Here is a 13,835-nt window from a genome sequence, read left to right as displayed (position 1 = left end):
CAGAAACTATGATGTTTTGTCTTTAAAATGCAGTTAAAACATTTCCGAAATAACTTCTTTTTCGGGTCAAAATTGTTGTTCGAAAAAGTCAATTCAGCTGTTACAATTCACCCCAGATACGGGGTCAAAAGTAACACCACCCGGGGATAATTGTAACATGTTCATTTACAGGCTACAGCAACACAACTTTTTCCAAAACTTTGATTTAACAAAAGTATTGAACACTTGTTCATCTTCCTAGACTTGGTAGGGACGGTTCTTCTCAGGAAAAAGGCATAAAACCTCGCACTTATACAGGGGTTGGATGGACCTCCTCTGCCTTGGTTTTTCGCAAATAAATCGCGTAAAAAGCTGCCGATTGCGACAAAACTTACAGTTCTCTTAATTCTAGCAATGTTTCATCTCCCTTGAAAATTTGACGACTTTGACATAATGGCCACTGACCTATAACCTGTTACATTTGACCCCTGCAAAAATGTTACAATTGTCCCCGTCGCGCCTTGACATATTTTAGACGAAACTGGCGCAAAAAGATGTTGCATGTAGGCAGCATTTAATGCTTTCAATTTATCGACAACAAGCCTGCCAACGCTTACACAAAGTCTGAAGTCAATATCTTTTCAATGGCGGGAATGAGCTAATCAAATATAACGGCATAAAAATCTACAAAATGCTCTCAAAAACACATTACTGTGCACAGCCATCGACATACCCGGCACTTTCGCTTCAAACTCCGTTGGGAAAGGCAGTATAGACTTACGCATTTTCGGTCTGAACATCAGCTCATTCTATTGGTAAGTTTATGAATTATTAACACTGTTACAATTGCCCCGTGTTACATTTGACCCCGCTCTCCCCTACCTAGCTTACCTAACTATTTGGTCACGGAAGCCAACTTGTTAAAAATACAAAGACGTAGAGATGCCTAGGTACCTAGGTACTGTTTTTTAAAAACATTTCAGCTATACCACGTGAGCCATTATCCAATCAGTCAGGCAACAACAAAAATGTTTGCGTTTGCTCGACGCATTGTATGCACTGCACATTTGCCACTATGGCAGCAAACTTCATCGCATAAAAGAATCGGAGGGCGCGCGTTTTAAAGATCATGGCCCGGTCGGTATGCAATATGCAGGCCTGCTCATACCGGCAGTGTCAGTCCGCTCGTCCGCAGCCCGTCTGTGATGATCCGTCCAAACATACCGCGTCTGTCCCGCCGCCGGCTCACCGCATGCCTCCCTCTCCCCGGATCAGCGCCGGAACAGGGTGGCCGGCAGCCCCGGGGGCGATCACGCACCATTTGGCGCTGTTCCCGCCATATGTCGCGATTGTGATTGCCCGCCGGCCAGCGGATGGGTCACGGCGGGGAGGGGGCGCCCCCGACCGACCACAGACACCGGTCAGCGGCCCATTGTCCCGTCCGTACATATTGCATTGTCCTCGCCGCCGTGCTCCCGCAATATTGTGCTCTATTATGGCCGGACCGGTGGGGACGACGCGATTCGTCTTCGCCGAGAGGCCTCCGTCGGCGGAGCCGCGGTGGGGCAGACGCGCGGATGCCACCGGCACGCGCCGCGTACGGCAGCGGCCGGGCGCCTCCTCCCAGCATAATGGGGCACGAGGAAGCGCCGGGTGATGGATGCCACTGACGTCGGCGATGCCGCACGGTGGGGCCAGTCGCACTTACCATCCGACCAGGAAAAACGACCCCCCTCACCTCCCATCCTACTTTTGGGCACCACCGTGCGGTGGGCGCCGCGATCGGGTCCCACACTTCCCATCCACCTATTAGACATCGCACGGTGGGACGCGGTCGCCGGTCAATGAGGATCAAGTTTTCTCATTGTTCCCTATCTTGTTCCTTTCATTGTCACTCTACTCATGGGCAATGCTCGCAGAAACGGCCGTTGTCCGTCAATCGTTACGTCCGTTTCAACCGCAGAGCGAGGCCCGTATGGCGAGCCGGCGTTCGAGCCTGTCTGGGTAGGCTGTCCCGCCGCACACTCACGCCGTGCGGCACAGCCTACCTCTCAGGGCGCCTGCAGAAGGCGGCTGCTCCGGGCGGGCGGTAGGTATACGGGACCGACCGACGAGATAGTTTGTTTGGCCCGTTGGCGTTGGTTAGCTGGCAAGTTATCAAACCAACGCTTCTAGGTAAAAGTAAGAGCCGAGGGTTATCTTGCTTCAACTTCCTGGAAGAATTGCACGATTTAAAATTAGAACGTTTGCTGGAGACTAGAGAGCTTAACTTTTGCCTACTCAGCCTTTGATTCAACCGAAACCTTTCGGAACCACATCTCATTATAAGCCCAGGTCAGGTCACTGACCTGTGACGTCATGTGTGAGCCTCTGCGGACAATCAGAAAATGTCGCGATTTATGAACGATCCTAGTGCCAGGGAAAAGGGCTTTGTAGTTCGTTCACGGGAGGCAAACTTTCAGTAGATGCAAGTTTTCGACCCGAGGAGTCCTTACAGACTGAACATCTCGTCTTTTTCACATGGGTCATCTGAGGTCAGGCAGATCTTTGATATGCTTCTTTTATAAATTATATGCAAGCCGCTAAGCTCGCCAAGTTATCAGCACATCATTGACACCAAACGCTTGATGGTGCAGAGAGACCGGCGGCACGAGACGGAGCCGAACAAAATCGCCCGTGCGGCGTACCAAACCGGAGCCGGAGCGGGCCAATGTCTGTCAAAACAGCCCATGTTTGATGTTTGTTAAGACATCCCACATTAAATGTCCACCGATTTCGGCAGGTGGACCACTTGTTACGTGCCATACTCTGTCGAACTCAGACAGTGGCGGCGGAACACCTTCAACTAGGGGGGGGGGGCGCACTGCCGACTTTTGGTCCCATTCTTTCCATGCAACACCCATAGGGCTAATGTTAAAATGCCAAAAATCAAAGGGGGGCACGGTGCCCCGGTGCCCTCCCCGTTCCGCCGCCTATGAACTCAGACTCTGATTCCTTCTGGCTGGAGTTGACATGAGACGTCAGGGGCCTAGTAAGCTCTAATCGGTTACCGCTCTGAATAAACGTTCTTTCGAAGAACGTTGCCACTTGCCAGGCGAGATACCAGAAATAAGTGCTCCAAAGCTCCTCATAAATGTCATTCACATCCGCATCCTGAGGCAGCGGAATGTGGGTAAATCACACAAACGCTCAGCCTTTATGAATTCAGTTCCTTCAAGGTACCACATCTGCCACCCATTTGGACTTAATAACCGGAATCGCGGGCTACGATACCGGGGATCGACATTCAAGTTGGCACACACAAAACGGTCGATTCACCGAAACGCTGAACGGCTGGCTGTGTATCCGCACTCGGAGAGAGTCGACCTCACAGACCGAAACCTGGAGGGCCTTACGGACCGGAACTGGGACCTGCACTGACATGCACTGACGCCGATGGCCCACCGACATCGGCGACCGATCCCCGGGCGTCCGCTGCCGACCGAACCCGGGGGGCGTCCGTCCATCGGCGCTGACGTAACGGCCGCCATGTCTAATCGAAGACGGTGCCACTCAGCCGTCGCCAGGCGTCAGCGGGCCGGTGTCACAGGGATTGTCGGCGCGCGCCCGGCCGGCGGCGTCCAGGGACGGGGTGGGGGAGGGGGAGGAGGCCGACCGGCCGGAGGGAGGCACACAGCCGCTATTTGAGTTCGGAAGTGGCCAAAATGCGATAACTCGTTAACCAGTTGACATTTTGCCAAGGAATTTTTATTGTATGTGAAGTCAACCGTAAGGTCACATATGGGAACGTATGAGCATCCATGCTGATACATCATTGCCGTAAACAATATTTTTGCTTGTAATCCGCGGATGACTGGTATATCCCATAACGTGGGTGACTCGGGAGGGGATTCTGCATAGCTTCCCTGCTGTCTTCGAAACTACTCGTTCAATACTAAAAGTTCAAACGGCTTCTGATAGGAATAGCTGACAAACGAAACCTAACTTTGTCACAAAAGGTCATGGAAAGGTCATGGGTCACAAAAGGTCATGGAAAAGGTCATGGAAGGAAATGTATACATTTTTAAGGTCATGCGACACATCTTTAACGGTCCATTTCGGCAAAAGCATCTAAAAATGATGTCATCTGGGTCGTCCGATTCGAAACTATTTCCATTCGACAAATGAAGGTCAGGTCACGGCGATGTCAAAAAGGTCAAATTTTGAAGTTGAACATTCTCAACAAAAAAGATGTGCATCGGATGCAATTTGAGCTCTGGAACACGATGATCTATTCGTTTTGTTTTTCGATGTCAAGAACGTACTGAAATTGCCTTAACAATATCGAAAATTGTGATTAACCGACTACGGTAAAATGCAAAAGCCGATAACATTGCCATTTCTGAAGATATCTGACTGGAACTTTCCAAAAGCAATGCAAATGTTACATACAAAAGCCAATAAGGTTCATTCTGGTCGATGGCTGCTCCCCAAAACTATGAATGTTATCAATCATATCGGACATTCTTACGATGTTCTGTTGGCTGGATGTCTTTTTGCTTTATTGAATTTGATCAGACTACATTCAGTTAAGATGACGTACATTTATTGGTCACCAGAAAGTATACCCACAAGTCAATCGACAATCGACAACCAACAAATGCAATCGACACGAGCGTCGAGCACCCCTCAGCACAAGCAACTGCCGGGGGCGATTAGACGGACCGCGCTCCTCTCTCGCAGCTGATTGGTCAGCTGCCGAACCGTACGGACGTCAGCTGCACGGCCGCCGCCCGGCCGACCTGACCGGGGTCGGCCGGGCGGCGACCTAGCGTCACTAAAACTGCAATAACTTTTGCCGGCAGTGTGATGCCGACCTAATTTTTTTCAGCAAATGAATCACAATTGTACGGTATATGTTATGGACGTTGTCTCGATGTGAAGCACGCTGTGCGTTTTTTGGTAGGCCTATGTAAATATTGAAATCCTCAAGCCCTTCTGCTTTGTGCAAGTTGAAGTGTGCAACAATTAGCTTACAATAACTGAGTGGGAAGTTTTTTAGATGCACTATTGTTACCAATGGATTCCGCACATTTTCCCCTTTCAGCTGATATCTTACTTACGCATTTTCAAGCAAAGAATATGACAGGAGACTCGTCAACATTTACATGAAAATCGCAGCACAAGTTCGGTCTCACGGAGCAAAACAAAACGGTGTACTTTGGGAGCCCACCAATCTGTGCCAGAATGAGTAATATTTTTTCTGGATGATATTTTATACAGTCTGATCAATTTACGACCAGAAAATGTGAGAAAATCACGATTTAAAATTTGTCGAAAATTAGGGTATTGGCCACTTCTGAACCCGGATAGCGGCTGTGTGGGAGGGAGCGGCGGGCTCGGCCACGGTACCTGGCTCTGCTCCATAGGGCGCGGCCACCGCGGTCAGCTCCGGTCACCGGTCGGGGCGGGTCGGAGCACCGGCACCTGAGCCGGCGGCGGCGGAGCAGCGACTGCCGCCCAGAACTCACCTGCGGCGGGCGGCGGCGCGCGCGGCGGGGCCGCCCCTCGGTGGCCGCCGAGGCCGACTGCCGACCGGGCCAGCGTCGGCGCCGACGACGCGCACGCGCCGCCCGCTCCGACGGCGCCGCACATATGGACCACTCGAGGCGCCGGCGGCCAATAAAGCAGCAATCACACTTTTCCTTCACAAGGACATTTTTGTGGCCTCCTCCGATGGTTACAACAAAAATAACTCATGATGAAAAAATATAAAGGTGTTGGTGTTGATATATTTGTGTTTATATATTTATATAGCTATAAAAATAAAGCGCTTAATAGCGACCCCGAATACATCCGTAGGTATACAGACGGGGCTAGCAGCTGCACCAAGCGGTATTCCGCGACCCCCACTAAATAGTAATCCGAGCGCCCCCGGCCGTGCCTGGGCCCACGTACATAAGTGGATGAGTTTTACCCGGTGTAAAATGTGATGGGATGGAGTAGAGAGCGCCGGGAGGCAGTGTCATTCCCGCTCGACGTAGCACGCTACTCTCCGGCGCGCCGGAGCCGGCGAAATGACGGTGGTCGGAACAGGGTATATTGAATTAGGGGGTCGGACCGCTAGCACACTTACCGGACGGGGATGGTGCATGCTACCGTCCCGCCACGAGGGTCTAGCACACGAATATCCTAAGTACATGGGCATGTATGTACTGTGTAGTGTGTAGCCCAACGTAATGTCATATTTAAGCAGCAAATACTTTTATGAAAATGTCTGGACGTAAACGGTAAAAACATGTGTGCTCCAAAAAAGTTGTGTTCCGTTGTGTTCTCAGATTCAAAATACCAACCTCGATTAGATTGCGAAGTCGGACTGGCGGTCAACAGTCATCACCAGTGACATCCAATAAAAACATCAGTGAACGGAAACTGTTGAACAACGCTCATCGCAACCAAGTAGGAATAGGAGTAAAGAAGGTTCTTCGACGACTTGTTGATGGGAATGCCTGTTCAAGAATAAGAGATCACAAATGTTTCTTTTATACAGCCTCATGTATTCCGCTCATAACAGGTTGACAGCGTAACAACTTCATAACGCAATCGATCAAGTATTATCACGATTCAACGCCTTTGTACTCTTAGCATCACCAGCACCAGCTACTGACGAGTTTTCCACAGCATAGTGTGCCGTGCAATGGACATCGTCAAAAGCAAGACAGTCCGCCGTTCACAGAACAGCCCGGAGTCCACGGAACAGCCTATCATTCACAGGACATCCTGTCGTCCAGAGAACAGCACGGCCTCCACATGAAAGTCCACCGTCCACAGGGCAGCCTGCCGTCCGCAGGACAGCTATCGTTCACAGGACAACCTGGCATTGCCATTGGTCTTTACTCCCACCGCCGCACACACCTTTCCGATAGCCGTCGTCCGGAACACAACAGTCTGCCGTCCTCCCTCCCTGCAACAGCTGACACAACTATCACCGCTCCGATTGGAACCACTGTCGACGACTCAGCCCGCACCCCGGCGGTCGACCATCGCCTCTAGCACCGCTCGAACACCTTGTAGAGGTCGGGCAGGTCTGCTACCTGCAGCACAGTGCCATCATCAGCCCACCGTCCGGTCGGCAGCAGTTGCTCCTTCACAGCCGGCAGTAGGGCGCGCTCCAGCTGCAGGCGCGCCGGCTCGCCCACAGCGCCATCTGTGGCCGGTGTCCAGCTGTAGAACCTGGCGATCTCCCGACAGATGTCGTGCAGACACTGCCGCTCCGTTTCCCAGTCCACCTCGGTGGCCAGGCGGGTGAGGAAGCCGGGCAGGGCGGCGATCGGCGGCTCGTAGTGATCTGTCGGACGGGCGGGGGCGAGGTGTCGCCTCAGTCGTCCGGTGGTGGGCCGGAGTCCGGTACCAGGTCCATTCACACACCGTTCGGCAAACGGTCACCCATCCGGCCGGCAGGAAACCGCCAGAACGGCGCTAGATGACGCTGGTCGTCGGCATTTTTGTCTGAATAAATCAGTCTATTTTCCTACAGGTTTTATAAATAGGAAATGACCAAAAATATATTGTGCTAATTCATGAAATTACGATAGATCGCGAAAGTTGCTCAGTTGTCACATTCGAAACTTTTTGAAATCAACAAAGAGAATGCTATCGAAGAAGAGCTAAACACGCACGATTCAGACTAACCACTTACAATTCACATGCTGCTGATTTGGATTTTTCACACTATAAGCGTTCGGCTTTGTTGAGCTACAGCTACAGCGGCCTGCGACGTCTTCAAGAGCCCGCCACCGGCAAAACGGCGACCAACGCACCGGACACATCTATGGCGGCATCCTGGCACTATGCTACAACCAGCAGTGATTTGCCCACGCAGTACGAAATACGACTAGAAAATACCGGCCCCCGCAACAGACGTCATGCAGCGAAGTAGCTACATCATCTCTTTGAATAGTGAGTTACCTCTGACAGTCCCAGGGTTCCCCAGCTGCACCCCCAGCTCACCGAGCAGCAGCGGCAGGGCGCGCAGTCGTCCCTGTCCGTCCACCTGGATGGAGAAGTAGTCGTCCAGCATGTCCGCGTGCCGCTGCAGCACCTGACAGACGCAGTCGGCCAGCTCCTCCTTGGGTCCGTCCTCCTCAGTCCATCCGGCGTCCTTCTGCTCCAGACCGAGCAGCGCCAGCTCCCGCACCGGAGGGGACTCCTGGGGGAGGGGGGGAGGGAGGTTAGACAGTCCATCCGGCGTCCTTCTGCTCCAGACCGAGCAGCGCCAGCTCCCGCACCGGAGGGGACTCCTGGGGGAGGGGGGGAGGGAGGTTAGACAGTCCATCCGGCGTCCTTCTGCTCCAGACCGAGCAGCGCCAGCTCCCGCACCGGAGGGGACTCCTAGCGAGGGGGGGGGGAGGTTAGACAGTCACCGGAGGAAACTCCGGGAAAGGGAGCTCATCCTGGTAGATGAGGTCAGAGTTTGAATAGAGGGTGAATACGGCCAGCTTCAGAGGGCACTGGATCAGATGGTCATTGCCCATTGGATGGTCGGTGGTTTAATAGTTATAACATGGCCAGAGGTTCGACGTCTCTTCGCCTCCTTGGTACAAAGCGAACTATGCATTACCGAGAGCTCAGCAGAAAAGCGATGGGTATCGGAACGAATCGTTTAAAGCCAGCTCAGACGGCAGTTGGTAAGTGTCGGTAAAATAGCAGGGTAACACAACGATTGGTGTTTCTATCCATAAACACCACCTCGTCACGGTATCTCGGCCGCGTACCTCGAGCTGCAGGAGTCCCAGCGCTCCGAACTGGTAGAGGCAGATCTGGTAGAAGAGCTGCTCGGCGAGCCGCCGGTGGTTGACCAGGTAGAGCCGGGTCTGGTGCTGCACCAGACTCAGCTGAGCCGTCACCACACCGACCAGCGAGTGTTCGGCCAGCAGACGGCGGAGGCCGCTGTGACAGCCGCGCTCCACCTCCTCGCGGAGGGAGAGGACCGAGCTCAGCTCCACTGGACTGAAAGCAGCACAGAACATAGAGATTAGCTGACACAGCACCGAGCTCAGAAAAAAAAACAGCACAGAACTCAAATCCATCGGCTTGCTGCCGAGAAAATACCGCACCATTGTCGGCAAACAGAGCAACGCACAACTTATACTGGGATGTTAAATAACGAATGAATGAACGAATAAATGAACGTGGAGGGTATGCTTTCAGAACCTAAGTTATATGCCCACTGACCGTACACTCTGCGGCGCCGCCCCCGCTGCCGCTGCCGCCCCGTTCTCGCCGTCCCCCGCGCCGGCCGCCGCCGCCTGCCGGACGAACGTATCCAGCTTCTGGTCCCGGTGACTGGTGCGTACTGTCTGCTGGGGACGGGCGGCCGCCTTGGCGGGAGGCAGGTCCGCGGCCGGCGGCGCGGACGAGGCGCCCGGCAGCAGCGTCTGGGGACAGCGGCCCGTGTATCAGTGTACCTATGTATGTACCTGTGTATCATCAAGGTATCATAAGGCAGCGGTCATTAGTGTACAACGACCATCGTGACAGACGCATGTATGCTCTGTAACAGCCAGGGAATCTAAATGAATCTCACCTGTGTGTAGAATGTCCTGGCCGCTGAGGTGCCCACTAACAGGGAGTCGACCTTCTTTTGAATCAGCTCAATTATCTGGTCCTCGTGCAGAAAATACACCTGTAACAGGTAAAACAGTTAAAATTTAGGCCAGGGACTACAACTCACAATTCACATTTGAACCGATCATTCGATTCACATAAGTTCAAAGTCGGCAAATCAGGTGTAGGCGATACAGTATGCAACTACCACACCACGCGCTATGGATCATCCGGCTCTCTGCAGCGTTTCCTAAACCAAAGGAGTAAATATAGCTTTTGCAAGCCAACCTGTATAATTCACCCCACTGACGGTGCGTACACCCGCCGTCCGTCATACACACCTGGTTCTTGGTGGGATGTACGTTGACGTCCACCATCTCCGGCGCCATCTGTAGACTCAGATAGATGAAGGGCTGCGCGTGCCGCGGAAGGTACGACGAGTAAACCTGCTCCAGGGCTTTCCGCAGCGCTGCGGCGAGACAGGTCAGGTCAGGTCAGAGGCAGCACGGTACAACGCCAGTTCACACGACCTCGGGCTAACGGTCGCACAGAGGTCGCGTCGAATGCAGCGCATTGGTCACTTTCTAAATGCAGCATGAATGTAAGGTAGCTTGCACAGTGCAAACAAGCGCTTGCCTACACAGGTGCTGAGCGAAGTTACGAGTACGTCGCCAGTTTCATCAGACACATACCAGTGGTAGAATCTTACCGGTGGATTCGACCAGGCGATGGTTGATGAACAGCAGCATGGTCGACTTTTTGGCGGCAAAGTTGACCCCAGATATGTATCCAGACACGCTGAGCTTTAGAGAAGACTCCTCGTGGGTCAGCTGTAGCAGCTCTCTGAACGTACACAGAGCAAAAACGGCGAGCGGCCAGTCAGTCTACTACTGGGTCTACTGGGTCTTTTTAGTCAATTTATATCCAACAACCACCTGCACTGTGTTTTCCCCGGAGCGATTCGTTGAAAAGCATCACGAGAAAAAAATGTAATAAAAACCCTCAACTTGGTACCAAACAAATAGCCAAACCTCAACATATCGTCGTATTTCGTAAACTACCGCCCACTTATTATAGCTAACAACACCCCCCCCCCCTCCCTCCACTGACCGCCCCAGGGACCCCAATCCCTCCCCTCCCGTTGCCTGCAGAGTTACACGACCCACTTGGCGGTGGCGGCGCCGAACACGGTCCGTATGTTGTCCAGCGCCGAGGAGCGCGGCGGTGTGCGCAGGTACACGGCCGGCTCGCCCTGCTTCTTCAGCGTGAAGCCCACCGAGCTGTTGTGGATGGCGTACCGGCTCACCTGGGCAGGGCAGGGACGCGGTGCACCGGAGTCCGTCAGCGATTGAGGTCAGAAGACGTTAAATAAAACCGATATGTAGTAAGTTGTGCACCTATTGCTTAAATAGCGCTATAAATCGCAAACCGTTTTACGTAAAACGTGACGGCTCAATTCGGAAAGGACGGTACAAGAACCATCGAACATCCCATCCGCATGCTTTAAAGCTTTACGGTAACACTTAAAAGCATGCGGATGGGGCAGTCGATAGTTCTTCCGCCGTCCTTTCCCAATTGGGCCGTCACGTGACACCTCAGTCTGTTGGCCTCCAGATTGCATTAAAAGATAGACATTTATTGCGAATACATTTCTTTTTTTTCGCAACAGTTTTCACGAAAATGCACTTGGTCACTCACCACCTCGGAGATTTTGTTGAACTCCTCTGCCGGGCTGCGCAGCGCCTGCCGCCGGGCGGCCATGTTGAAGAACAGGTCCTCCACCAGGATCTGGGTGCCGACGTTACCGGCACAGGGCCTGGGGTCCTCCCGGAGCCGACCGTCCGTGTAGCGCGCCCTGAGCACATAGACAATAGACATTACTCAATCAGTTCCCAGCGCGCCCTGAACACATAAGACATTACTCAATCAGTCCCCAGCTGCGCGCCCTGAACACACAGACATTATTCAATCAGTCCCCAGTGCGACCTGGGCACACAGACATCACTCAATCAGTCCCCAGTGCGCGCTGAGTACGCATACCTTACTCGGTCAGTCCCCAGTACGCGCTGAGCACACGGACATTACTGAGTCAGTCCTCAGTGCACAAAGAACCAAAGCATACCCCCGTGGACACGGAACAGAATCGGTAGCTTGCGCAGAAAGAATCGCATTACGGTCCTTTTGTAGCGTGTTGGCCGCTTATCGCACCCTGAACACTTCAGCAGCTCATTAGGCACTAACAGAACCTAACACCGAACCGACGAGGAGCGGGCCGTTAGGCGATCGAATCAGGACCCCTCTAGCAGTGCATTAGCGTGAAATTCCTTGGACTGCCCACCCCGGCAGTTCAGCGGTAGGTAGTCCCGGTCCTGTGTATCCCCACTCGCCTGAAGGCGCACTTGGAGTCGGCTGTGCGAGTGGTGATGGTCAGGTGCGCCACGTGCGTGATGCTGGCCAGCGCCTCGCCGCGGAAACCGTACGTGCCGATCTGCATCAGGTCCTCAAACGCCGTCAGCTTGCTCGTGGTGAAGCGCTCGCAGACCAGCGACAGGTCCTCACGCCGAATACCTGCACAGAGCGGGCAGTCGTACTCCGAATACCGGGACGGTCTTACTTGCGCTAAAATTTGCCTTGGTTTCAACTAAATCTGGCACTGAGAGTGATATTCTTAAGCAAATAAATGCTATAGGGCATGACTTTGAGCCATGCAATGTTGGCTCCCACTCCGGAGTCGGTAAGATTTTGGCGAATCTGGGGCCGATTCCAATTCCACAGCTGTGCTACGAAACAGGTGTGGTTATACCATCAATCATGTAACCTTACCTATTCCGTTATCCTGTATCTGAAGTATCTTCAAGCCTCCGTCTTTGACCGTCACAGTTATATTGGTGGCTTTGGCATCCAGGCTGAAATAAAATACAGAAAGATGGTCGATGTTATCCAAATTGAACTCACCAGCATCTGTGGGCCGGGAGGATTGATTTCATGACTTTTATGAGTCTCTTGAGACTTGGAACATGTCTACTTTTGGCAAGCTGCTGGATCCAACGATGGAATTTTTGACATCTCTGTTGTGATAAGAAACATACTTGGTTCTTTGTGAGGCATGCTCATCATTTATGCATCAAGGGCATGGAACTGCATTATCAACCAAAGCCCTAAATGAATATGGGGGAGTAAAAAAAGCTACTAAAAATTTTTTCCTACCTATTTTCCAGCATCTCCTTCAAAGCATTTGCTGGCCTCTGGACCACTTCTCCGGCAGCGATTCTGTTGACAACCGTCTCATCAAGGCGGCGAATAGATGGTACCATTGATACTGATGCCATTTCAATTAGGCAAATTAGGGTGCTAGTTCACTGGTGCTTCAAACCTGCAATAATATTAGAACAAAATTCAATGGTTGATCATCAGTATTCAGTGGTACAAAACATACTGCCGTCTGCCATAGGTACCTTTCACAATTAGGGATGTACAATTATAAGATACCAATGACTAATGAGGGTAGGATACATTTGTGGAATCACAAGCTTTATACATGATACCTTCTTGGAAATGCTGACTTTTCTAATTAAGTGGCCTTGTTGGTAAAAAAGCATATTCAGGCTTCCTGGTTGTGGTACCAGACTGTCATCCACTCGTCCACAGCTGAAACAAGATGTTAGACGAGTCCTTACGGCAGTAATAAAGCGGAAATATAGGTTACAGTTTGAACAAGAGTTTTGCCCTAAATAGCAGTTCTTAAAGCTGCAACAAGCACAAATCAGAATCTTTTACAGGCCAACGATCGCCCTTGGCACAGATATCCATTTCTTGTTCCAAAATAATTCCCTTATGCAGGAAGAAGTCATCCTGAAGATAAGCAAATACGGTCTATTGCCAAAGAACTTTGTCAACCAGCTAACCCCTAGATTAGAAATACAATGCTCCAAAGGCCGTATAAAATGCTCCCTATATTCTTGAAAAAAAACATAAAATATGCAGCAACCAATGCCAAAGTTCGCAACCAAGGCAAATGCAAGGCGCAAGGCAAATGAAACATAGCGCGCGATTTTACTTAGATAAGCTCAACAGACTAATTATTATATGCAAAAAATTGGCTATTTGATGACGTATTACTACTTGTGACTAGAAGAAGGTATTTGTATTTTTTATCATTAACTGCTGTCGTAAAAAAATATATACAACATAAAAAAAGTTGAGAAAAATACAAAAAACAAAAAAAACATCAATAGGCCATAAATTTCCAATAATATATGTCACCAAAAATA

The 13,835-nt window shown here is 51.5% G+C and overlaps 2 protein-coding genes across 6 annotated transcripts in view; both read right to left on the bottom strand.

Annotated features, from left to right (window-relative positions):
* Positions 1–5,549, bottom strand: part of LOC122377585 (protein PALS2-like) — a 42,521-nt gene extending 36,972 nt beyond the window's left edge. Inside the window, exon 1 of one of the 2 annotated variants that reach the window (XM_043357787.1) lies at positions 5,490–5,549. Coding sequence is in view for 1 of the 2 variants with exons in the window: in XM_043357786.1 (XP_043213721.1) it covers positions 5,371–5,385 (15 nt within the window). In the remaining variant the exon portion in view is untranslated. The other variant, XM_043357786.1, reaches the window with a different exon arrangement.
* Positions 5,550–6,498: 949 nt separating this feature from the next.
* On the bottom strand, positions 6,499–13,598 carry LOC122377583 (DNA mismatch repair protein Mlh1-like). 4 transcript variants are annotated; one of them, XM_043357782.1, is made up of 14 exons: positions 13,553–13,598; positions 13,110–13,212; positions 12,772–12,937; positions 12,388–12,470; positions 11,952–12,132; positions 11,263–11,419; positions 10,731–10,870; positions 10,274–10,407; positions 9,906–10,033; positions 9,545–9,643; positions 9,193–9,395; positions 8,733–8,967; positions 7,969–8,167; positions 6,499–7,306 (listed from the first exon to the last, which is right to left on the bottom strand). In XM_043357782.1, the coding sequence occupies exons 3-14, from the start codon at positions 12,891–12,893 to the stop codon at positions 7,008–7,010; spliced, it is 1,980 nt and encodes a 659-aa protein (XP_043213717.1). In that variant the 5' UTR covers positions 12,894–12,937; positions 13,110–13,212; positions 13,553–13,598; the 3' UTR covers positions 6,499–7,007. The 4 variants fall into 4 exon arrangements, with proteins under 4 accessions (XP_043213717.1, XP_043213716.1, XP_043213714.1 ...); XM_043357781.1 differs by lacking the exon at positions 13,110–13,212 and having other exon boundaries at positions 13,553–13,580; XM_043357779.1 differs by lacking the exon at positions 13,110–13,212 and having other exon boundaries at positions 10,731–10,904; positions 11,264–11,419; positions 13,553–13,580.
* Positions 13,599–13,835: the final 237 nt, after the last annotated feature.

This window comes from Amphibalanus amphitrite, unplaced genomic scaffold, assembly GCF_019059575.1.
Source record: "Amphibalanus amphitrite isolate SeventyFive unplaced genomic scaffold, NRLGWU_Aamphi_draft 000047F_arrow, whole genome shotgun sequence".
Lineage (NCBI taxonomy): Eukaryota > Metazoa > Arthropoda > Thecostraca > Balanomorpha > Balanidae > Amphibalanus > Amphibalanus amphitrite.
This window is presented reverse-complemented; position numbering and strand designations above follow the sequence as displayed.